General features: G+C 41.9%; 1 protein-coding gene across 2 annotated transcripts in view; it reads right to left on the bottom strand.

Annotated features, from left to right (window-relative positions):
* Positions 1–23,969, bottom strand: part of CACHD1 (cache domain containing 1) — a 112,559-nt gene that overhangs the window by 22,247 nt on the left and 66,343 nt on the right. For both annotated transcript variants that reach the window (XM_080407236.1, XM_080407237.1), the window contains exons 5-12: positions 14,670–14,796; positions 12,313–12,457; positions 10,490–10,706; positions 6,750–6,899; positions 5,404–5,637; positions 2,964–3,113; positions 2,296–2,419; positions 1,676–1,793 (exon numbers count right to left, since the gene is read on the bottom strand). In XM_080407236.1, coding sequence (XP_080263362.1) covers positions 1,676–1,793; positions 2,296–2,419; positions 2,964–3,113; positions 5,404–5,637; positions 6,750–6,899; positions 10,490–10,706; positions 12,313–12,457; positions 14,670–14,796 — 1,265 coding nt within the window. The remainder of the gene's footprint in view (positions 1–1,675; positions 1,794–2,295; positions 2,420–2,963; positions 3,114–5,403; positions 5,638–6,749; positions 6,900–10,489; positions 10,707–12,312; positions 12,458–14,669; positions 14,797–23,969) is intronic.

A 23,969-nucleotide genomic window follows, 5' to 3' on the forward strand; every position in this document is an offset into this window, starting at 1 on the left:
GTGAAGATTTAGCATTCATTCTCTTGTCTTTAATTGCTCATCTTGTCCAGTTCTGGAAGGCAGCACCACACTTTGCCATACTCTCAAGGATCACCGTTTCCACTGCATCTCCTTTTCAAAGAAGCCACCATAGACTTGATCCTACAGAAAACAGAGGGGAGGACTGTGCTCAAGCCACACTGGTCTCCATGCAGGATAGAGACACTTGTCTTCAGTGGTTCGATTACGGCAACCCAGTCCCATACAGCCACATTCTAGTCCGTAACCATCTTGTACGTGTTGCAGCCACTAAGCTGTAACAAAAAATAATTTTCCACAGCCTATGCACAAAATAAAAATATTTAGTTTTCAGGAAAAAAGATTACATTAAGAGCTTCATTTTGTTGTTCAATTAGCAAATAATTTCTCACACAGTTTCATGGATACTTTTTGAAGTGTCATTAACAGAGGAGAGGCTTCAGTTTCCCACTTGATAAAAACACGCTGGTATTCCCTTTATGAAGAATACAGACAAACTAACTCTCGAAAACAAGATCTTATCATTACCACTGTTAATTTTGTGCTACATGTGTCACATGCTTTACTGGTTTGTATACTCTAAGTATCCTATAGTACATTAGGCTAGCAAAACTTGGAGCTGCCCAGCTGCTCTGCAAGCCTGTTTGATATTTAATGTAGCATTACAACATTAGAAAATTAGCTCCAGACACCCTCCTATGTGAATTTCTCTTACACAATGACAGATTTAATCTCTAACAACTGCTCAGCTTAATCTTTCAGGTTGGATTTAACTTAATACTGTGAAATGATCCACAAGTACCCTCCTGAGTTTGTTGGCACAAAGAAGTAGCCAATTATTTCTGGCATCAGTGAAATTCACCTGGATTATAGTTAACCTCAGATTCCATTTTAATCCCTGGGTCAAGATTAGCATTCAGATATGTTCAAAACTGAAGAAAGGAAGACAGCTGCCAGAAGCTCTCTTAAAGCGCCGCAATCGGTAATATAGCCTGCTGCATAAACATCGTGCTCCGTTTCAATGAAAGCTTTGATAGGAGTAATGTTTATAAGAAAAGCACTACATTACAGCAAACATCATCACTGGCTACTGATACAGTTCTGCAACAAGACAGTATCAGAATGAGAAGATGACATTTTCCCAACTGTTAATTCTACTATGGGGTAGAGATTATACTACTCTGCCCCAAAGATAACCACAATATTAAGCAAAAGAGTGACCTAATACTAAACACTGCCTCAGCACTGTACTCAAGTGTGGTCTCTCGTAGGTATTTATGTGTCACCTGGCTTGCAGTGTGACATCCAGACCAGTACAGATTTACCACCATCAGGAAAGCACGAGTATAATCTCCACCTAACTGTACGTTACATGCACCTTACGAAATGAGTGCCTTCATGCAGAAGGGACACGCACTTAGCCGTACAGACACATCTCTGAAGCTGACATGGTAAGAAACCAGAAACGGTAATTTCGTTAGTTCTTCATTGTAACAAAAAAGCCCCACGTGCGTGCAGTTTCTGAGTAATTCAAAACTTTCATACTTTAGTAAGATAGCAATACTGCATGCTTCACTATATTCAGTACATTAACATACTCTTCAATCTAGGAACTTACTCTACGCCATCCTGTAATAGTGTCATTGTTATTCCTTACCATTTTCCAGGCATAGCTGACGTTGTAGGCTTCTTTTCCAATTTCTCTCAGTTTGTTTACATGCCAAGACAGTGAGGAGTTCACAGGAACTGTAATGATCTGGCTGCCCAGGGGAATGCTATATTGGCAGATATAACACCCAGCATGTTATTAAACACTGAGTAAAGGCTTAAACAAAACCTATCTGCTGTACATTCATAGAAGTATCATAAGATACGAAGAGATTAACTGCTATCTGTCTTAGGTGAAGAAAAAACGTATGTATGCTAAAAATGAACTCGTTTACCATCACATTTTGAGTTAAAACACATACTCAGATTAGACAAAGGATAAAGAAAAACCCAGACCAAATAGTGGGAAATCTTCCCGACATGCAAGAGAGAGATTAGAAAGAGTACTGGCCAGATCAGCCGTGGAAGCCACTGCTTAGCACACCAAATGATAAAATGAAGAAAGTTGGAGGAAACAAGCCAGAACCATTGCGGGCAGGGGAATTCCATCCAAGTATACAGATATTGTAGGAAAAGGAATTTTACATTATCTTCTCTTCAAACTCCTCTAGAAATGTTTCTAGTGCCCTAAGGACTGCTAAGATTTGGAATTGCATCCCAGTCCCTTACCTAAGGATGTTCTGTCGCACCAACTCAAATTTAGGAATGTTCTCATAATGGATAATATCCGTGTGGAGCGGTGGTTCAGACAGCAGGTAGGGCCTGGTAAGGGATGGGTGCATAAGAGTGTATCCTAAAAAATAAAGACACAAACCCATACATTGACTATATTATAGCAACTGAGCCCAGGATGAATATTTATTAGGGGGAAAAAAAAAAAAAGAAAAAGAAAGGAATACAGTAACTACATACAGTTTTTGCAAAAGCTTAACAAACACCAGTAAACAAGCAATATTACCATTGAAGAAGCTGCAAGTGCAGAACCAAGCAATAAAAAGAGGTTGGGATCAGGGGAAAAGAGCTGAACACACATATACACAAGTTCTGCCTTCTGCCCTACACATACAGAAAACCTCGGATGTTACACATGTAGAAAATCTCAACAGTAAGTAAGCATTTCCACATCAAAATTCCAGCACAGAAATTTCAAGTTATGAATCCTCCTATAGCCTCCAGCAACTCCCAGGCAAAACTAACCAAACAACATGCAGCTAATCTTTTAGTAAATATTATCATTCATTACTTACAGACTATTTAGAGACATGAGAATTGAGTATCCTTCTGACGGTTGATGACCTCAGTGAGACTAGAAAACATTATGTGAGCCAAAAAGTTACCTTTATTATCAATGAGGAAAGTGTAGGAACCCAAGGAGTCTTGATAATAGGTGACATCTTCCAAGATATAGGCGAGATTAACGTCTACTCCAACAATCCCTAGCAGCAGGTTTCCAAAGTAACACGGTTTACTTACAGTCATTATCAGGCCTTCGAATGAGAGAAATAATATAAACTCATCAGCAATAGTATCTAGTTAATTATTTTTAGAGGAAACAGAGCACACACTTTGTAATTTCAAAATGTTACGTACTTAAATCTTACACAGTGTTCCTTGCTGGAATATAGACAAAAACTGGCATGCCTACAGGGAAGCTGAGCAGGTTATCTGTCTGCTGTTAGCCACTCGCCCTAATCAGTTAATTTCTACGTTTCTGATAGTGACCTAAGGTACATTTAATCCATTTATTAAAGTACACACCACAAGTAATGTTTTGGGCGTTTTGTCAGTCTGCAAATGGATGCTTTACAGATCAGACATGTTTGCATGAAAAGCCAAGATAGTACTTTGTTCTTTATCATTTGAGGCAATTTAAAAAATAGGAGGAGGAGGGAGGAAGAGAAATTGTATCTGTAAAGCAACAACAGAGATAAATTATTGCTCATCTAATTGCATTTTCAGAATATTAAACCTCCTCTGCTTAACTAAATCCCAACACGGCCACTGTACTGGGAATCATACCCGTAATTACACAACGCTTTGGGACACATCTTGGGCCTGAGGTAAGAACTCTTGGTAATACTTTATTTTTCTTACTTTCTACACCACTGCTATTTGGAAACTCAGCGACTCTTTTCCTTCAAACCAATATAAAAATCATTTGCATGTATAAACTAAGTACACTTTGAAATTTATGTAATTTCCTTCTCCGTTGCACCAATTCTAATCCTTCTGTTGCTCACATTTTCCATTATGCTTGGATATGTCTTTGTGTGAGAGTAATCATACGGCTTAAGTACCGAGGTTAGGAAACACAGAAAACAGCAAGCATTCTGACTCAGAAGAGATTTGCTCAGGAGTAGTCTTAAATTTCTTTTGGGACTCAACACATAAGGCAAATGCACAACGCAACTCAGCAGTCCTTGAAAACTGTTCTGCATAACCCTCAACTACTCCTGCCTGCTAGCAGAGACTAGGAGCGTGCAAAGTCCTGAATGAGGAAATACAGAATGTGCTCAATTCTCAAAGCAATATAAAATCACCAATACATTTCCTAACAGCACTGTGACGGTCAGATCTCTTTACAGAGAGGACACTTAAGCAAAGCAGGAGCTGAGGCGGTGGGACCCACAGCTGGGTGTGTGTCCAGCCGGGGGAGCTCTGCCAGCACCGTGGGAGCAGCCCAAGCGCGGTGGTAGCTCCAGAAGCCTCTATCGGTATCTGCACCTTCACTCTCCCCATTACTGGAGGTAGCGGGGAGATCAGATCAAGCTGAACACGCTGCTTTTGTTAACAAGGCATCTAATCTTAAGGTAAAAGGGAAGACCCATGCACCTTCTCACCCCATCAGCATAAATTAGAAACTGATGGGAGAGTCAGAGTGCAGACATCTGCTGCGTTAAGATGGATGCGTTCACACAGTCTGTGGAAAAACTGTCACCAGGTTTCCACTGAATTCAGCGTATCACTCACTCCAGACTGGCCAGGCGATCACCAGCCAGCTCAGGCTTCCTCTTCTGCCTGGTGCTGGGGGCAGACCAAGTGTGCTGAAGCTGAAGAAGAGCTAAGAATAGCAAATTTGGGGCAATAATCAATCAGTAGTCTCTCTCTGTGCCATATGCTAAGTTGGTTATCTTCCCCCTCTTACAGAGCTCTGACTGCCGGTGTCCAGCATACCCGTCTTCAAAGCCTGTCAGCAGGAACAGATGCTAAACCAGCTGTGAAGAGCCACTACTTGGGTTGCAAAGACAGAATGAAGGGAACCCTGGCAGGAAGCACGACTCTGAAGTCACATCCACGACCCCACAGGAAAGGGAGGCTCAAATGGAAACAACTTTTTTCTCTCTTCCACTGTGGTGACCTGGGCAATCCCCTGAGTCTACCTGCAAGACCTCAAGACGTACCAAAGTACTGCAGTAATGAATCCTGCAATGGTGCGGCACAGTGAAGCCTGTCATTCCAACGTGACAAGATTGCTTCCCTCAAGTGCTAAGAACTTCTCCACAAATTATGGATGCTGTGTATGCACACATACCTAAGAACAAATTTCACCCTGAAGAATCCAACCTACATCTACCTACTCCATGTGTTATTACCATTTTTTTCATAACCAGACCTTCTGCAGATCAAAAAACTTAGCTGCGTGAAAGGCTAATTGTATATTTGCCTTGGGAACACACCCAAAAGCATCTTATAAAGCCACAGTATATCTGAGAACAGGTAAGCAAATGGAACCTATGCCCTTACAAGTTTATACCTAAATTCAGCGTAAGCACTTACCATCTCCCATTTCATCTGAGAAAGGCAGGCTGAAGACTGCCTCATCGATCATTCGGTTGGGGAGGTTTGTATAGAATCGGCCAACTGTAGTTTCCAGGTTACTCAGCTGGTTTAGGACCATCATGCTTCCCTTGATCACAGGTAGGGCTGTTCGGTCTGGCACCCCGTACTTCACCGAGTTCTGCTCTGCCAGGTCTCGCAGAAAGGCCAGTTCCTTCAAACCTGTCACTCCCTCTGAAACAGAGATACAAGACACAGAAGGAAGGAGATAAAAGCAGCTTAATTTCCATCAAGACTTCTGTATCTTACTCCAAAGTACTGTAAGTAAACGCAAAACGATATATACTGTGGGACTGAGTATACTATAAGGCTTATTTAAACGGTAAGGCAAAGTGCTGAAAGACTGGTGTGGTCTTAAGAGAAGTAATTAGCTAGCTCAATATTTAGTAAGATTGCCTCTCACATACCGTTGCATGATGTAAAAATTGAACACGCTGTCCACATCGCCACTTTAAACAAAGATCTTTTAACAAAGACTTATGTGACCCATAAATCCATAGGACAGCTCTTTGTTCGCCACCAGTGGCTGGTCCGCATAAAGGACCAGGAGCGTATTACACACCCGTGGAGATAACAGGCTTTGTTCTTTAGCTTAAACGTTAAAGTTTCATGTTTTACACAAGTTCCAGGCTCAATTTCTGCAGACAAATCAAATACTTTTGTACATCTTACATCTCAAATGAGTATTTAAATTTACAGTCAAATAATACTTCAGCTTTAGCATTAGTTTCCTTGGCTAGAGTCCACGTGCAACTTTTTAGTGTACAACATATACCCTTCTTACTGAAAATGCTTTATTGGAAAAAGCACAGGATGCCAAACTACCGTGTGCATGATGTTCACACTTAACTTCACTCTTAAGATGGGTCCCGAGTTATTGGAGGATTTCAGATTACATTTGATATTACATTCATGCTCCTTGGCTAATGACCGAAACAGAAGTCACATACATTCTCATTCTGCTGCACCAGGAAACACGGGCAATGCCAGGAACATTTACAGTTGCAATAGTCATCAAATTTAATTCAGTCTGGTTGCCACTAGACCAATCAGGCAACAATACTTTATGTCCTGAGTAGCTGCACTGTGATATATAAACATACGGTGGCACGCAGTTTTATATAGCGAAGTACCAATATCTGGATACAGCCTTGGATTATATGGGCCAGCATCTATTAACAAACTGCTCCAAATAAGGTATGGAATCACAATTGAATGAGCTTAACAAACTAGCTGTACAATGAAAGGGAATTTTCATCAACTGGAAATACAGAAACATTTCTCACCATTCATAAGCGCGTAAGTAAGAATCATTACTGAGTTATTGAGGAAACTATTTTCTTCATTGATGACACGTAGAGTAGCTTTTTTATCATCTTCTGAGGAATCTTTTGAGGTAATCCCAGCCGAGAGATAAATTATGACCATATCAGTATCTAAAAAGAATTACATACATACAGCAGAAAGTGCATTAGTTTTTTAACTCGGGAAAGTCAGGCACTAAGAGCCTTTCCATCTGCTTACAACCATGTATTGCCAACAGCTTCATTTGTGAGACTGACAGGAATCTACAGTGGATAAACATGCTGCAGCCTTACGAACTGTGTCACTTGCTACTAAACTTCCACCCACAGTATTTAACAGACACCTGTTTGAGTCGGCACCTACCAGCCACCCAGAAGCACTGTGGTTTGCTTCTCCTGAGCAGACCTCACAGGCACCTTGTGGCCTGGCTGCAAGCGGGCAGGAGCACGCAAGACCTGCACGCAGTGTGCTGCAGAAGCGACTCTGACTCCATGCAGAGGGCCTTAACAAAAGCAAAAAACCTGCAGGTTTCCTCCCCTGACCCACTGTTCCTTCTCTCATCCTGCAATTCTACAGAGCGGAGCTGTGCTGCATCCTAGGGGAGCATCTGATTGATATTTCCTACATGAAAAGCACACGGTGCTTTCCCAGCCATTGCTGCTGCAAGAGCTGCGCGGGGGCTCGGAATCGCTGTTGCTGCCGATCACAGAGCCCTCCTCATCCTCCCCTCCTGCAAGGCTTGGCCGTGCAGCCAGTCTCTGCTGTAGCACGGTGGCAGACAGCCCAACGGTCGTACATGAGAAACACGAAATCCCTGTACAAGGCCTTTTCACCCGCTCCCCTCCCTCGTGCCTGCACCAGCACCGCGGCCACCTCGCCCGTGGCTTGCAGCGCCACAGCGGGAGGCTGCCGCAGGACGGAAGGCACCTGGTGCTTTCCTGTGGTGTAGGTTAGAGCCTAACGCCCAAGAAGGGCGATGCAGCACACCGCCATTCACCGTCGGCTCGTTCGCGTGAAGTTGAGCACGTTTTTCAAGCCGAGTATGTTTTTGGCAAGAGGCCTGCCTCACAGCCTTTGAACACGGACATTCTAATCCTTGCTTATACGCTAATCTGTTTCATCATAACAGATCTCAGTATTAAAAGTGTTTTATGCATGTAATTAAGACACTTGTAGGGATCATACATCACCACGTAAGCTGAAGAACATTAGGTTAGTTGGTTATATACTAACTTTGCCTCATCTGGCTGAGGTTTTTTTGTGGTTTTGTTGGGTGTTTTGAGTGTTTTTAATAGGTATGAATGCTTTGACTTGCACATTTTGTCACCGTGACTTGAAAAGAATTTCTGCTGGAATTGGCTTTTGATACAAACAACTAAGAGGAGCTGTTAATTTTGCAGAAATTTCTGCTTTTTTTTTTTTTTTTTAGAAGCTAAAACCAGGGGAGAAAAAAAGCAAAGCCAGGCATTAATGCAGCTTTGGCTGTAGTTTAAGGAAAATTGTTAACGTCTTTCCTAGGCTACAGCATAGCTATCAGATACTGCAGCCTGGCATGATGCTGCAGTCCAAAAGCTTTGCCAGCAGGAGTAACGTAAGACAGTCTGAAGCCTGCATTAGGGACCAGTGCTAAACAGGGCATCTCTCCGTTCATAGCTGGGGCCTTTTCCAGCTACCAGTGTACCATTACTGCATTTATCTATCTATAGCGTGTGCATGTATATAATGTATACAGCCACACAGCAAATTTTTTTGGTTTGTGTGTGTGTATATATATATATATATACACATACACACAGAGACAAGCACACCCTACCTATTTATTTTGAGCTTTCGGGGAATGTTGGTACTCAGTGGCAGAGCATTTTCTTTACACTCTGCGATGGGGGTCTGCTGAGCAGGACTGCAATAAGAACCGGCATAAGGCAGGAAATTCAGACGTGTTCAAGGGCACAATTCTTCCATCTCATACCAGTAGTTCCCTTCTAACTTTTCTAGTGTGAATTTGGGAGCAAGGCTGTATCTCAATAGCTTTGCTGTATCTCAGTAACTTCCCCGACACACCCACACATTGTTCTCTGGGAACAGGATGTTAGAAGATTAACAGTGAAATGAATGACATTTTTTTCCTAGGTTTATTTTCCTTTTTAAAAAAGATGAAAAGATTATTTACAAGAAAATGAGACAGGTTTTATAAACATCCTCTTCTCAAAGCTACTGTATCTCACCCTACGAATTCCAAAATTTGCTATATACAACCTTAGGTTTTCGAAATGTTTCAAACTTAGAAAAACCTAACTCCAAAGCATTTGCCTTTTCTTTTAGTTTTCTGTGCCTGTGCCCCACAATAATTGTTCGGTATAGAACTTAGTCAAAGTATGTGTTTTCACATTAACGAAGAACACGCCAAAACCTTCTAATCCTAATATACAAACAGTGCCAAACACACAAGGTATGTAGGGGGATGCTGCAAGACTCTACAGCTGGTGTTCTTGGAATAACACTTATAACTAATGCACCTTATCCCAGCTAGCTTCAGCAGCACTGGATTTTAATTTATTTTTTTTATTTATTTTCTAGAAAGTTGCACCCCTTTCATCATTTTGCCAGATGATGGTAAAAACCTGCCCTTGACAACCATGCCTTTCAGCCAAGCAGTGTACAGTCAGAGAATTATTTCACTGTCACCTATGGCCTAAAGTTCAGAAGTTGGCTGAACCTTTAATAGCAAAAGCACCATTTTATAAATGAAAGGCAAGTCACATGAAGTATGAGCCCATTTCCTCAGCCTTTCCAAAGCACTTTCATTCCTGGACTTTTCCTTTTCACCTTCTTCTGTTCTGGACAGCATCTGAGCTGGTGTCCTTCAGGACACTGAAGAATTTGCACTCATTGGAGCGGGCACGGGACCAAACTATGGGATCTGTGTTACACAAACTGACTAAACCAACAGAGACCAGCCTGCTTTCTCTACCCTGCCGCCGCACTGGCAATGTTACTCAATTCCAATGAGCACTCAGAGCACAGGTTCAAGAATTTGCCTTCCACAGCTTCCTGGCAAGCAAACAGGCAACTCAGTTTCACATCCATCTTTTCCACATCTTTCACCACATGCTCAGTACAGAAAAAACACAACGCCCCCCTCCCCCAGTCTTGGGAATGGGAAGGAGAAAGCCCACAGTGCATACACCAAAATTCAGGAGGATATTCTTAGATGAAGGAAAATTTAGCCAGGCCAACCTCACATTCCATAAAATACCACCCATAATTGGCATTCTCAAAAAAAACTTTTCCCTGAGAAGCAAGGACCACTTCCGTAGGATTCCAGCTATGCACATTACCCATACACAGAGGTTTTGGCAATATTTAAATGAACCTGCAGCAACAGCAATTTTCATTGAAAGGACACCCCACACACATTTGGGAAATAATTCAGCTATCAGACAATTCAATCCTGCAATTTCATATTATAGTTCAAAAGAAAGGGAAGTCGGCAAGTGAAATAAATAAAAAGGGAGCGGCCACATTCAACAGTCACTCATGCAGCTTACAGATCAAGTAAATGCTACTTACAAAAACATGTGCTTCCCCCCACCTTTTTTTTTTTTTTTTTTTAAATATTCGAGACTACACACTCCTTTGGCCTCTGTCAAAGTGAGAATCTCAAATAAGAAAACATTTGCAAGCCCTAGAAATAATCAGGATTGCCCAACAAGAGACTTACTTCCTTGGAGTTTTGTGCCATTGTTGGTATTTCGTATCAGCTGGAAAGCCTTTTGAAATCCCACTGCATGCTGCGTAGAGCTGTCAGATGACTTTATACTGCTAACGAAGGTGGACATCTTCCTTTTTGTCTCACTAGTGGCAGGAGACAGAAATGTCTTATAGCACTGATCCAGCGAGCAGGTTCTTACTGTGTCTGCCGCGGTTAACACAGAGATCTTGAAAGAAAAGAAACTATATTGGATTACCTTACCATTTATAATTCTTTACGCACCGATATAGAAAACACAATGATAAGCTAACTGAAGAGATTCCGTGGATTTAAATGCAATTGTTACAAAATAAATGCTGGAGGCATAAATCCATCAAATTTGAAAAGGATTAGACTTATGGTGAATTCATGTCAGTCTTTGTTTCTCAGATGAAGTCAGCTTCACTCTGCTCATACACAATAGTTAATACACGGTTCTGGGCAGAAGCCTAAGTGAACTAGAGATAACTGAGAACAGAATCAGCAAAGAGCATTTTCAGGAAAGCCTTCAGTGGCTAGAGAAAAGTGGAGTGCATACAGAAAACAAAACCAAAAAACACTTCTAAGAACTTTTTATAGGCAAAGCATTATATTGTTTTAACATTTCAGTCAAAGCATGCCAAAGCTACTGTCAATTTTTATCCTGTAAATAAGGTATATAGTGGTAACACTTGCATTAATATACACATAACATACCAGTTTTATTAAATGAGCGGCATACGTTATTAGAAATTACGACTGATGCAAGACAGTCACAGAATGAAGCACTACCCGTCTAACAGGTTTCATAACCACTGAGCTACTGACCAAGTCATACATCTTAAGTGTATTTTCTTTACTACAGGTCTATATTAAGGCAAACACTTCCGACAGTTAAATTTAAGTACTATTAAGTCTGCTAAACTATAAGCAATATCTTACAATCTTAAAACTTTCTAAAAGCACAGAAGTTAGAAGTGTTTTTCCTGTACTATTAATGGAAGATTTAAGGCAAAGATTGTTGTTCTTCAACTTGATTTGACTGAAACTCCCCTCCAACTTAAAAAAAAACCAAAACCACGAACCCAGGCAGAAAGAATGATCAAGTTCCCACTAGCAGAGAATTACTGCAAGGAAAGACCAAACTGGGGGGCTGCTTGCAGTCCTACAGAAGCACCTTACGGGCCCCTGGTTGTAATCCATACCTCAAAAAAAATACAGGTTAAGTACCTTTCTCATTGCCAAGTAAAGTATCTGTGGCAGAGCATGGTCAAGGTTTATTGGCCCTTGGCTTTATCCTTTCCTTGCTAGTATCATGGCTGTCCAGGAATCTTCCGAACACTCACTACATTTCAGCTCACCCAGCGTAGCAGCAGAATAGATAATTTCCATTTTCACAAACAAAAAAGACAGCCTCAGAGATAAAATGAGTTGCTCAAAGCAATCTACTACTTCAGAAGTTGGCAGGCTCAGAGCATGGTTCTCCTAATTGCACGCTGTATCACACTGCTGACCGTCACCTGAAGTCTCTGCCAAGATGAAGGAGCCTTTAAAAATTACTCAGAAACAAGATTTTGCCTTAGATCAGTAGCTTACACTTCTCTTTTTTCCAGCCTGCAGATCCCCAAATGTTTCCCCTGCAGTAATACAGACTTCCAAAAGTGAGTTCAAGTCTTCAACACCCATTAGAGGTAGACCACAGATCCCCATGAGTTCATGGACCACAGTTAAAAACACCGCTTTGGATGAAAACTGAAAACACAGAGCATGGTTGAAACCAACAAAAACATGCTTATTGCTTGGAGAAAGCTTACCTTATCGTGTTCATCTATAGAGCTCAGAATAACCTGAGCAGCATCTTTGGCAATCTGGAGCTGTGTCTCTGTGACCGAAGCCCCGTGGTCCACAATGACAACAATATGCTTGGACTGAGGTCGAACAGTAGAAACATAGACGGGCCTGAAGAAGAACAAAACCCAAACCACCGTCATGAGTCACCTTGTAGTTTCCACTAAAATGATTACAAGTCAAAATGGTCAAGAATTAAAAAAAAAAACACCAACCAACAACAAAACACCCCACAAAGAAACAATGAAATGTAACAGGAATTCCTGCCTTTATGGAAACTTCTACTAAGACAGACCAGCCGAGAACCTGAACATACAGAAGAGGCCCTAGTTTTCACTCTCTCTCTGATTTTTTAATCCAAATCAGGTGTCGGATCCTTCTCCCTCTGTCACAGCAACTGCTTTCAGCTAGGAATAAAACAATTTTGCTGACGCAGCAGCAGTGCTTGGGATTACTGTTTGCAGCAGCTCGCATGAAGTTTTGGAAGCACTGACAAGCAAGAAATGCCTCACGATAAATGCTGGGTGCTGGGAACCTCACTCACATGTGAAAGTAAGAGCAATAGTGGGTATATGCTGGTTACATGACAAGTAAAAACCTGTGCAACTGTGCAGAGCTGCATTAGCATAAGGTGTTTGGTTTACTGCAGTAAGGAAAGGCTTCTGGCCAAGAAAGGGTTTTCTCTTGGTGCCCTGGAATGCATCTCACATGGGTCATGCTCCACAACCCCTTGGGCCTGTGCAGTTTCAAACACCATGGCCAAAGGGAGTGAACTCTGGTGGAGGCTCCTGGTGCTGCCATGTGGCTGTGCTAACATCAGAAAACATATTTTCAGTGAAGCGACGCTCAGATGCAGTTCAGTACCGTGAGAGATGCATGAAAGATTTCAAGGTTTCAACCTGGAATAGATTAGGAAGACCTTCAGCAAGGAGGAAGGATTTAAAAAAAAAAAAAAAAAAAAAAAAAGAAAAAAAAAAAAAAGACAGGATTCTGCTCCCTCTTCAGTCCAGATGCAAAACTTGTCAAGAGTCAAGTGTGAATTTTGGGACCTACATTTTGTTATATGAAAGACAGCCAAAGGAATCTTATGAGTAAAGGAAGTACAGAAGACTTTAGACAAGGCACTGCAATAAATAACTGGCACAAATCAGTTCTTAATTGTAAAACAGCCCGCAGCTCTGTACTGGTATTAATACCTAGAACATAAATAGGGTCTTTGATCTTCAAAGCACTTAAGTATTAACTAATTAATCCATCCAAACTACCCTCTGAAGTAAATACTAGCAGAAAGAGATCCCCTATTTAGCCGTGGAGAAACTGTGACCCAGACTAAGTGATTTGGATGAAATCACCAATGGTTTTCATATCAAAATTCTGATCAAGACTGGAGTACCCCTGGCTCTCACGTCTTCAGGCCACACCTTTCCAAGACCACAGAAAACTTAAGCAAGCCCAGACACTTCATGCTTTGATGACACATGGAAGATAACATCTGAAAACATTTGACTGCTCAACACTGACAGGTAACCAGAACACCTTTTAGTCTCTGTGCACTCAGCTACGTGGAAAGGTACCTGGATGCGCTGATACTTCCTCCGCACAGATTGATTAACTGCTGCAGTTAGCTAACGTGTGACCAGAGATACTGAGCCACTGCACGTTGTTAGAAGGTTCCACCCTTGAGTCTCTATTAGTCCCACGGTAATGACAGCAAAAGCCAGGGAAAAATCCTGCCCTGCAACTGCTTTGTTTCACACCCACACAACAGAAACATAACCCTGTGCAAAAACCCCCTGTCACCATTTGATCCTTTTTTTCTACATTTTTTTTTAGTAGAAGAAGAATGTTTCCATTATTGCTGCTTCTCTACTATCCACAATGTGCCACCTGAACCTTGGGTGGAGACTGGAGAAATGCTTCTATGTATGTCCCTTCCAGTCCCTCACCCTCCCACCCTCCCCTCGCCAAAGCGATGCACCTGCCAAACCAGTAGAATATGTGTTCACTACTTCATTACCAGGGGCCAAGCGCGAGTCAAATACAAGTAAAATTTTGCCTATAGGCTGACCTACAATTTACAAATAAGCTGCTATTTACAGCTTATTTGATTTGGGAGAGGTAAGCAATTTTATTTTACTTCAAAGTTTCTTAAAAGTGAAAAACGGAGCTTTAAAAAACAAACCTAAGAAAACTCAAGGGACTCCATTAAAACTTACTCACGAAGGCCGTCATCTTGGCAAAGCGTAGCACTGAAATGAAATCAGCGCTTGAGGAATCCGATTTTAGTGCTTTGCCCAGTAAATTGTAAGACAACAGATCATACCTGCTGCGGTGTTCGTAGCTGCCTTTGCACCGGAACTTGTGGGCTGGGAAAACAGTGAAAATGCCTTCTTCTGAGCTGAAATACTGCCATTTAATCCCTGGGTTAGACTTCAGATTATCAGCAAGAACTGAAGGTTGGAGAGGAAAAACAGAAAAATTAAGTAGAGTTACAAAAAAAGGTCAAACTTGGAAGTACGTTTATTCAAGGCACCTCTTGTATGTGCTTAGAGAAGAATAACCCGGCTCCCAACCCGAAATACAAGTGGCTCTGTTTGAGAACGGACAGAGCTTCACATCTGATCTGCAAACACTTAAAGTCTTTTGAAAACTTAGCACTGGATTTGACAGACTTTCTTTAATGCGCGATGACAGTTCCTGAATCTCTGAAGTATAACTGGGTCCCGAGAAGTCAAGGCAGGAGCAAGGAAGGAAGAGATTAAGGCAATTATATCTAACATGTATACACACATACAATTACATGTAATGATAAATACATTGTCCACATAGTTTTCATAAAGAAAAAACCCCTAACGTTAAAAAAAAAAATAATCACATATCCTTTATACTGAAATAACTCCAAAATATTAAATAGGTTTGCTGCTTACAGCTCTGTATCCAAAGCTGTTAACATAACTTGTTCTGACATCTGTTTAAAAACGTCTACAGGAATATTTAGCAAAAACAGTTTTACATGCCAAAAATGTGGGTCAAGGAAAAACTGACTGTACAGAAACAGCTGAAAAGGTTAAAAAAAAAAAGGGGGGGGTGGGGGGGGGGAAGTCTTTTTTCCTCTTTGTTCCCCATGCTCTCCTGTTTGTGTAAGGGTAGATAGGAATAGTTCCCACTCTTGGGACTCAAGAATTTCTCCAAGTTTCTCATTATCCCTGTGCCATAATTAACAAGGCTGTGGCCTCTCAAGTACTGCTTGTTAGGAGAGATAGCCACTTCTCCGCATCTTCCCCCAAAGGGTTATGCAGTGGCCGCGCTCTCCAAGTGCCAGCTGGTGGGTGGGGGCTCCATGCTGGTTCCACCCATCCTCACCATGAGCATCACCACCAAGATCATAAAATTCAGGAAGAATGACAGTAACAGCTGTTCGCAGCTATATCGCAACTTTCCTCCAAGTCTCTCAGACTCCTCTGTGGCGGGTGATTATTAGTTACTCCTTGCATAGACAAAAAGTGAAGAACAAAGAAGGTAAATGACATGTTCCCAAGTCATGTAGTCAAGCAGGGACCGAGCTCAGAATATCACCGTAGGGTAGAGATCTCAAACCCTCCTGTAGTTTATAGGCCACGTTCATTCTCCTTAAAACGTGCTTGCTTTCTCATTAAAATAACCTCTAAGGAAGCACTGTTGAACACAACAAGAAAAGCAATTCAAAAGGTGCAGCTTGGCGATAGTAACAAAACCGACTACACCAGTAAACCCACAGACCACCACCAAACCCAACAATCAAATAAAGCAGCTGCCCCAGGGCCAACGAGTAACTTGTGAAGGTATTTAAGATACCAAGCTAAGCCAACGGCGTGCAGCGATACTGCGGAAATCCCGAGTACTCAGAGCACAGGTGGGGACAACCGTGTCTGAACGAGCGGAGGCAGAGGCAGCGCTGGGATTTCTGCCCTGGGGGCGACGGCAGTGCCCTAGGTGCCACCCGGAGCACGCACCTCGGCCTCGCTCTGCAAGCCTCAGCCATGGAGGGGTTGCTGCTCACCCCACGCGATCCCCAGCTCTGCCGCACCGATGGCATTAGGCAGCTGTAGGCTGGCAGAGTCCTCTAAAGCGAGAGGAAAAACCCTCCCAGGAGAGAGGGAACAGAAAGTCATCAGCATGGGAGGCACAAACCGTCTCACCACCGTGGCAGTAACAGGATTATATTCCACTTGGGGCAAATCATCGTCTGTGCTTGCGGCAAACTGAAAAGAAAACCTCCATGTTTGAATTCTTTCATTTTTACCTCACAGTTAAAACGGATCGTACCAGCTCAAAATGCATTACAAAAAAACCCCAAAACTAAAACCCACAAACAAACCACAAAGAAAAAAAAAGCACTTCCTCGCTATTTCTCCTTTCATGTTCTTTGATTACAAAACTAGCCAGAACTGGCACAGGACAGCTCTGATTTACAGGGCTGCACCTTTTGCTGAGCACTCACTTTTGGCATTTCCTTCAGGACTGACACTGGAAATAGGCCAGGCGGTTTCATCTCCTGCATCTCACTCATTACCAAATACCCCAATATCTGGCTTGGAAATCACTGCAGGGCACATTTCAAACCCTCCCAGACATTCTACAACAAAATATCCACACAGTATAGTTTAAGTTCAACATCCTCAACAGTCTGGCACTTACTCAAGTTTCCCAGACTGGCTGCAGTAGTGATGTTCTCTCCACATCCAGCTCAGCATAATTACCCTGTAAAACCCACTACCTTGGTGGGTTTCCCCCTCGACTCTTGCCACAGTTTTTTGTATTTCCACAGTCCCAGTGGAAGTCCCGGCTGCACCCTGCTGGACTCTGTACAAAGATGCAGCTTTGCACAATTGTGGTTTTGAAGAATTTGGTGCCTCAATAGACCGAGGAAGAAACAAGAACAAGATGTGAAATGGCTGATGAGGGTTTTCCCAGTGCGCTAACGACTGAGTCTGGAACCAGAGCTATCCTCTGCTCACAACTCGCACTTCCTCATCCTTCTCCAAGTTGGTACACCAGTTCAACTCCTAACAAAGATGCCAAAGCTCGTTTCTCTTTCTCCGCTGCGCACAGGTAAAATCAGCCTGGTGATGCTCTGGGGAGCAGGAATCTTTTCTCTCATGAATTTTCACACTTGCAAAGAAAGCACCCAGGCCCTCGCAACAAAATGTCAAACAAACTACCCAACAGTGTTTGCTTCGAGCTGCCTCTAAACTTCTCCCAAGTTCTTGTTTTGTTTTTACACCTGATAGGATAATACCAGTTTAGCAGCATCGTTTCTGATCGGTACAAAGAGCAGGTTTCTTCGGTCACAGACAACCGTTTCTGCGTAGCAGGGACAGAAAGCAATTTGTAATTTTAATATCGCCAAATTTAGGTACCATGGAAAACTTCAGGCAAAAATCAGTATTAATTAAAAACAAAATAAACCCAAACCGAATTTCTAGCTTTTATAGCTAGGACTACCAGAAATCCCTCTCCTTATCCCCCTCCAAAGCACCCACCCTCTTCTCCTCTCTGAAATCTAGCGTGGAAAGCCCCAGCTTAGTTTCTGAACTCCTGGAGGGCTGGGCAGTCTGTCCCTTCAGAGAACGTGCAGCACCGGTGCTCACGGCCCACACACGCTCTCCCGCGGGGGAACACACTGCATGGCCACAGCTGTGGGAATCCAGGGAAGTATCTGATAACCCTTTATTAAGCTGCAAAGAGGAACCTGGCGAAAAAAAAAAAAAAAAAAAAAAAGTCCCTTGAAAGTATCGAAAACTTGGAAGAAAAAAGAAAATCCTGTTTACACACTTTTTTTTTTAAGCAACACTGTCTTTCAGCAGTGTATGCAGATCAACGTTATCCATTCTCCTGCAATACAAAAAACTTAGAAAAAGGTAATACAGTGAGACTTTGACATGAATAAGGTCTCCAAAGGCCAAGCACACCACGACCCTGCAGCAGAGCACTTGCCATGTGCAGGTCATTGCTGGTTTCCCTGATGCCCAGGTCCATGTGCCAGAGGAGAAGCTCACAGCTACATCGCGCAGCAGGCGTAATGTAGCAAGTTAGCCAAAAAATGGAAGAGTGAGTTGCTGTCTACTTAGGTGCAGGCACAGAGTACCTACAGAAGCGTCTGCCACGTGTACCGAGTGCTTCTTTTGGATGCCACGGTTTTCAGCGAGACCACTACGGCTGAACTGCTGTTTGACTGCACTGCTTTGCAGGCCGGGAGGGACATGAGACTCTCAAACATTTAAATCCTTTCTATGTCTGGCCACCAGGATGTCATAGTTCTGGGGGTGAAGTATGGCAATTGTTTTGCATAAAGAGGCTGAATTTCTGGGATTTAAGTTATTGTTACGGGTTACAGAACTGGAAAAATGTATTTTCAAATCAGACATGTGAGCACTCAGTTAAAGCCTGGATGAAATAATTTGCCCTGTTTAATTTCACCAACAGCAAAGGAGTTGATAATTAAAAGGCGGGGGTTTTTTAGTCATTACTTTCTATTTACTTACCCACAAGAGTATCTGGATTTAAAAGTTCATTTTCCCCGCAAAATAATTGGTTTTGAACCTCAAACCCCTTACAGCCTTAGTGCCTCTCTCTGCTATCCCTCCTTTTCACAGAGTTCTGCTCACGTTTTCCTTCAGCTAGTATGTCAGTTCAATAATGCCACCCCGCACCCCCTCCACCACCAATTGTATCGTAACTCTTTGTTTGGGGTTTTTTTGGTCTCTTTTTTCCTACAACCACAGAAGTCAATCTCCCAGCAGATAAGCTACAGCTGAGAAATACATACTTTTTCTCTTTAAGTGCACTCTTATTTTCCATGCACTAAAGCTGTAAGAATGCCCCATAGATATTTCCTCATTTATTGCTCCCTGCCAGGACACCCAGCAGATGTTCTTTTTCAGCCTAACCTTACTCACCCCAAACTTTGCCTGTACTTTACTCTTACCTCCTCCTTCCAGCAAAGCCTGCCTCTGTACAGGTTACACAATCACAACAACCCAAGAAAGAAACATACTGTAAGACGATTTGCATGCCTAGACTATAGCTAAAGACTAAATCTGTCAAAATTACACCCTTGACAACACCAGCAGAAGTGTGTGCAGGGCATCTGTACTGGTCCTCACTTTCTAGGCTCCATATGCTTGACCTGTGGTTCCCGTTTTAACTCAAAAAGTCATTTACTTTTTTCATCTTCTGGTCAGGTTCAAGATATTTTTGCAAGTATAAGGCGGCACCCATCTCCTTATTCTAATAGAAATTACGAAGTATTCTGTATTACTGAATAAACATAATAATTTTGCTTTTCTAGAGTGAGCATCACTAAATAAAGACCCAGCCTTGATACCACATTACTTGGAGAAAGCCAAGAGTCCAAGTCTTATAAACACAGTAATCTTAGCGGAATCCCTTAGTTCCAGACACAGGCTGGGGATATAACTGGCCAGCTGGGAGCTGCTGCCCATGAGCTGGCATTGCCAACTTGCTCCACAACATCTGTCCCCTCCACTTACAATGCAGCACTATCTGACCCCAAATCATGCCACAGGCAGAAAAAGTTGGAGAGTATTAACATGAGAGTATTTGAAATGATCATTCTCTTTAATTATAAATATATCACAAGGCAAAAAGGACTTTTAGAAAGAAACCCTATGTGATAGGGTTTATAAAACTTCAAAGGGAATGTGATATGATAACACTTAGTACTTCTAGATACCACTTTACATCTTCAAAGCATAGTCAAATCATTAACTAATTAATCTTCAAAGAACGGCATAAACAGTCAGTGAAAAAAAAAAGGAACTACTGAACATAATTGCTCATTATAAAAGAGGTTCTTATAGTCCTCTTTATCATTACATTTACCGAGCTGCAGACCTCATGGTTCTGACCCTGCAAAGAAGAAAAGTTCAATTTTCTGTGCAACACATACTGCAGTTCTTCTCTGACAAGTACCTCTATTAAAAATAATCATCATGAAGATGCTTTAGTGTTCCCCAGAAACAACAGCAGCAAGCAAATGTGTTTACTTTACAAGTAAAGACATTCTCTAACTCTCCAGACCTACAAATCTGATCCAGGATTTTCTGAGTCAAAGCGTATTCTGGCTGATGCACTTTCACCAGAAATAAAAGGCTCTGCAGCTCAAACCCAATTAAAATTCTGTTGATGGCATAAGCCAGGATGGAGCCCTGCTCACTCCTTGGGAGCTTTTTTGACTCTGAAGGGGAAACAAGTAAAAAAACTTTTTATTCGAAGGAATGAACCCAGCTTTCTTGATTAAAAGGATCTGGAAGGGGGGTATTAACTCTGCTGCTCAAATACCTCCCAACTATTTTAACTCACTCGAACACTTTAAAGCACAGTAATATAAGGAACATGACCAAGGCACTCCACATTTTAAATGATCACCACCTTGAATAAGGCACAGACAAAATTTATGGAGCAAGTTGATACCACCTCTGTATATGGCTGGAGAAGAGCACTCTGCTAAAGCCACCTGACTTGAAACAGACATTGCGGCACTTTGAAGGATGAGAAGGAGAAAGATTTACTCGTTCCTTGTTTATTTAAAAAAAAAAATAAAAGAACCAAAGGAATCTGATAACATAATGCACTGGCTCTGGGTAAGATTTTGTTGTCTAATAAATAAAGGACTATTCATACCAGTGAGGACAGATCTCTTCATCTAACTAACCGAAGCCCGCAATCCCATCTGAAGAATAAAGACTCTCTCCTTATCTATTTTGTAGTAATGGCTAAAAGTAATCCAAAAACTCAAGCCAAGATAAATCAAAAGCTTTTCAAAACATTAAAAAATGTCACCTAATATCAAGAAAAAACGCAGCAAAAGCATTAGTTTTGAAGGGCTGAGATAAGATAGACATACATCTATTTCTTCTTCTTCCCTTTCCCAAGATTAACGTTTATTTTCTTTTTATATTATAAAAAACCCAATAGAAAATGGGAAAAAAAAATTCTTTATGTTTTGGAGTTTCATGAGCTACACTCGCCCTTCTTAACACACTGTTCAGACTAGAAGCTGAAACTGTTGTCTGCACCGAGGGCTCCCAGGCTCTGTTCCTGTGGCTTGCCCGGAGTCTGTGGTGCAAATTCCATTCCACTCCGACACCTACAACTTCACCACTCTGATCCCACTTTCTTAAGCTGTGCGCAGAGTGGGCCAAGATTAACATTTAAAGAATTGAGATAGAGGCCGAACAGAGCAGAGTTTAAATTTATGTTTTGCTGAGAGGTTTTTATAGGCTAGATTATTTAAACTACAAAACTCATGCTGGAAAAAAGACAGACACATGGGAATTTTTTTTACGCTAAGAATGAAACAATCAACCCATCTGAGAGGACAATCGGGTTGACGGACAGTCCAGGCTGGATTTGGAAACTGCGGGCAAACTAGAGAAGAGCAGAAGAGCTCCTGCTTCTGGGCTGGATGAGCAGAGGGCTTCCAAACCCTTTCTCTAGGAGGCTGACATGCTTGGGGTCCCCCCCAACATGCTGCATCCAGTGTGAAAGACAGTAGGACACAATTTTGGGGAAGCCACTGGCTTCCCATGCTGCCTCTAAGTCTAAAAAGGCAAAGCAAGGCAGGAGAGAAAAACCACAATCAAAATACCCAGATGTACCAAAAACTCTCAGGCTTTTTAGAGTAGAAAAATAATTCAGGCTGAGGCAGAGTCTGATTCCAAAGTGCAACAGATATTCCTCGCGTAGCTCTACATGAGGACACTTACAAGAGGAGTAAGAAAAATACGAGATTAGAGGAACTTTCTTCTTGTTTGATCTTTATCCTCTTTCAAAGGCAGTTTTAGTTTAGAGTAATGCATACACACACATAGATTTATTGAGAAGCATCTCCTGTGCAGACAAGGTGCTCTGTCCTAAGTGTATCCTTTAAGATAAGCAGTTTCACAGAACTAGGTCACTGCAGAAGTAAGAAAAAATTAAGCGTTTCAAGAGAGAGATGACACTAAGTAAGTACTTTTAAAAAACATTTCTAACCTGACAGCCATCTTCACAGCTCTAAGGACACACTGACAGCACTCTGCCCTTCTAAACAAAAATGTTTCCTAGTCTGTTTATGCCCCCAGTCTGCCTCAAGCCAACTATTGTCTTAGACCATGAATTCCTCTGGGCAGAGACAGCTTTTTTTGGCACAACAGGTCATGGGCCATGGCTACATAAGCAATACTACAGATACCACCAACACAATACCCTCCACTCACAAAAAAACCATCCAGCCTCCTGCCCCTAAACCTTCCCACATCCATTTATTCCAAAACCCGAATACTTCTGCAGGGATACAGGGACACCGCCCTGGATGTGGGCAATGTCCAGCTTCACACCAGCATCATTCTGCTTGACCCTCCTGGCAGCAACCCTTCCCTGAAGCCACACTGATCTCCTGTTCTGTTGCTGGGGTGGTGGAGCTCATGTGGTTTTGATGTTCTCAGCTGAGGACCAGGGAAAAGAAGGTGGGAGCCACCATCTCACAGATTTTCAAATACCTTCGCACAAGAGGTGAGGACTTGCCTACAGAAAACTTAACTTCTTACTTCACTAGGTGTGTACCCAGTACCAACTTTTGTTTCTCAGATAAAAGTGTGCTCATCTCATCTTTCTGCATCAATCTACTCTCTCCATTCCACTTCTCTCTTACAGGCATTTTCTCACTAATAAAAAACTTCTCCCTAAAGGCTGTGTTTCTGAGAGCTGCTAACAGGAAAGCCGAAGGAGAGTCTGCTGTCAATAAATCTTGAAGCACTTCCCTGTTCTGACTATCACTCCAATTCCCTCTTCTCTTCTGCTGCCCTTTTCTGCCAATGCCATTTTTTGAAGATTCTCCTTTCATCTGGAAGCTTTCAAGCCGGAGGCAAGGGAAGAGGAGGCACTCAAGTCTTACTGTCAAGCCAGGACAGCAAGAACCTTGAACATGCGTTCACTTTGTTTCTGTGAGAATTCAAACCAGAAATTTAAAAAACGTTTAAGGGGAACTGTAGCTTATTCATTTTCCACCACTCAAGAAGAAGGAATATTTATTTAATACTTCTTTTACATCCATCTTCAGCAGTAGAAAAAGAATGGGTTTTTAACTTAAGTAAAAAAACCTAAGTGATTCATTCAATGCTTTGTTTTTATAACAGTTTGAAAACTTGCTTTCAAAAATTATTTTGATAAATCAACAACTGCATGTGATTTTAAACATTATTTTAATAAGCTGTTTGTATGTTTTAATATAGAGATAGCTTATAAATAAAACAAAGCCCAGCGAATCGTAGTAAGTGAACAAAGACTGCCTATCTTTAGGACGGAAAACACTACAGAAATTATGGTGATGAGACATATGTCAGGAAATTAGCTTGCCTGGCCAGCACCTGCATTCAAGATGTGGTGTACGATAGATGGGATGGAAAGGAGCCTACAGAGGTTGTTCACTTTGCTTTTGGGTTTTACTTTTTTTTTTTTTTTTTTTTTTTTTTTTTAAGATTACATTAGAAATCCAGAAAGCAAAGCTGTAAGAAGAGACACACTAAGACAGGCTACAGAGAAATTTGGGGTTCTTTCATCCTATTTGTTGTAAGATATG

Source organism: Falco punctatus (assembly GCF_963210335.1).
Source record: "Falco punctatus genome assembly, chromosome: 11".
Classification (NCBI taxonomy): domain Eukaryota; kingdom Metazoa; phylum Chordata; class Aves; order Falconiformes; family Falconidae; genus Falco; species Falco punctatus.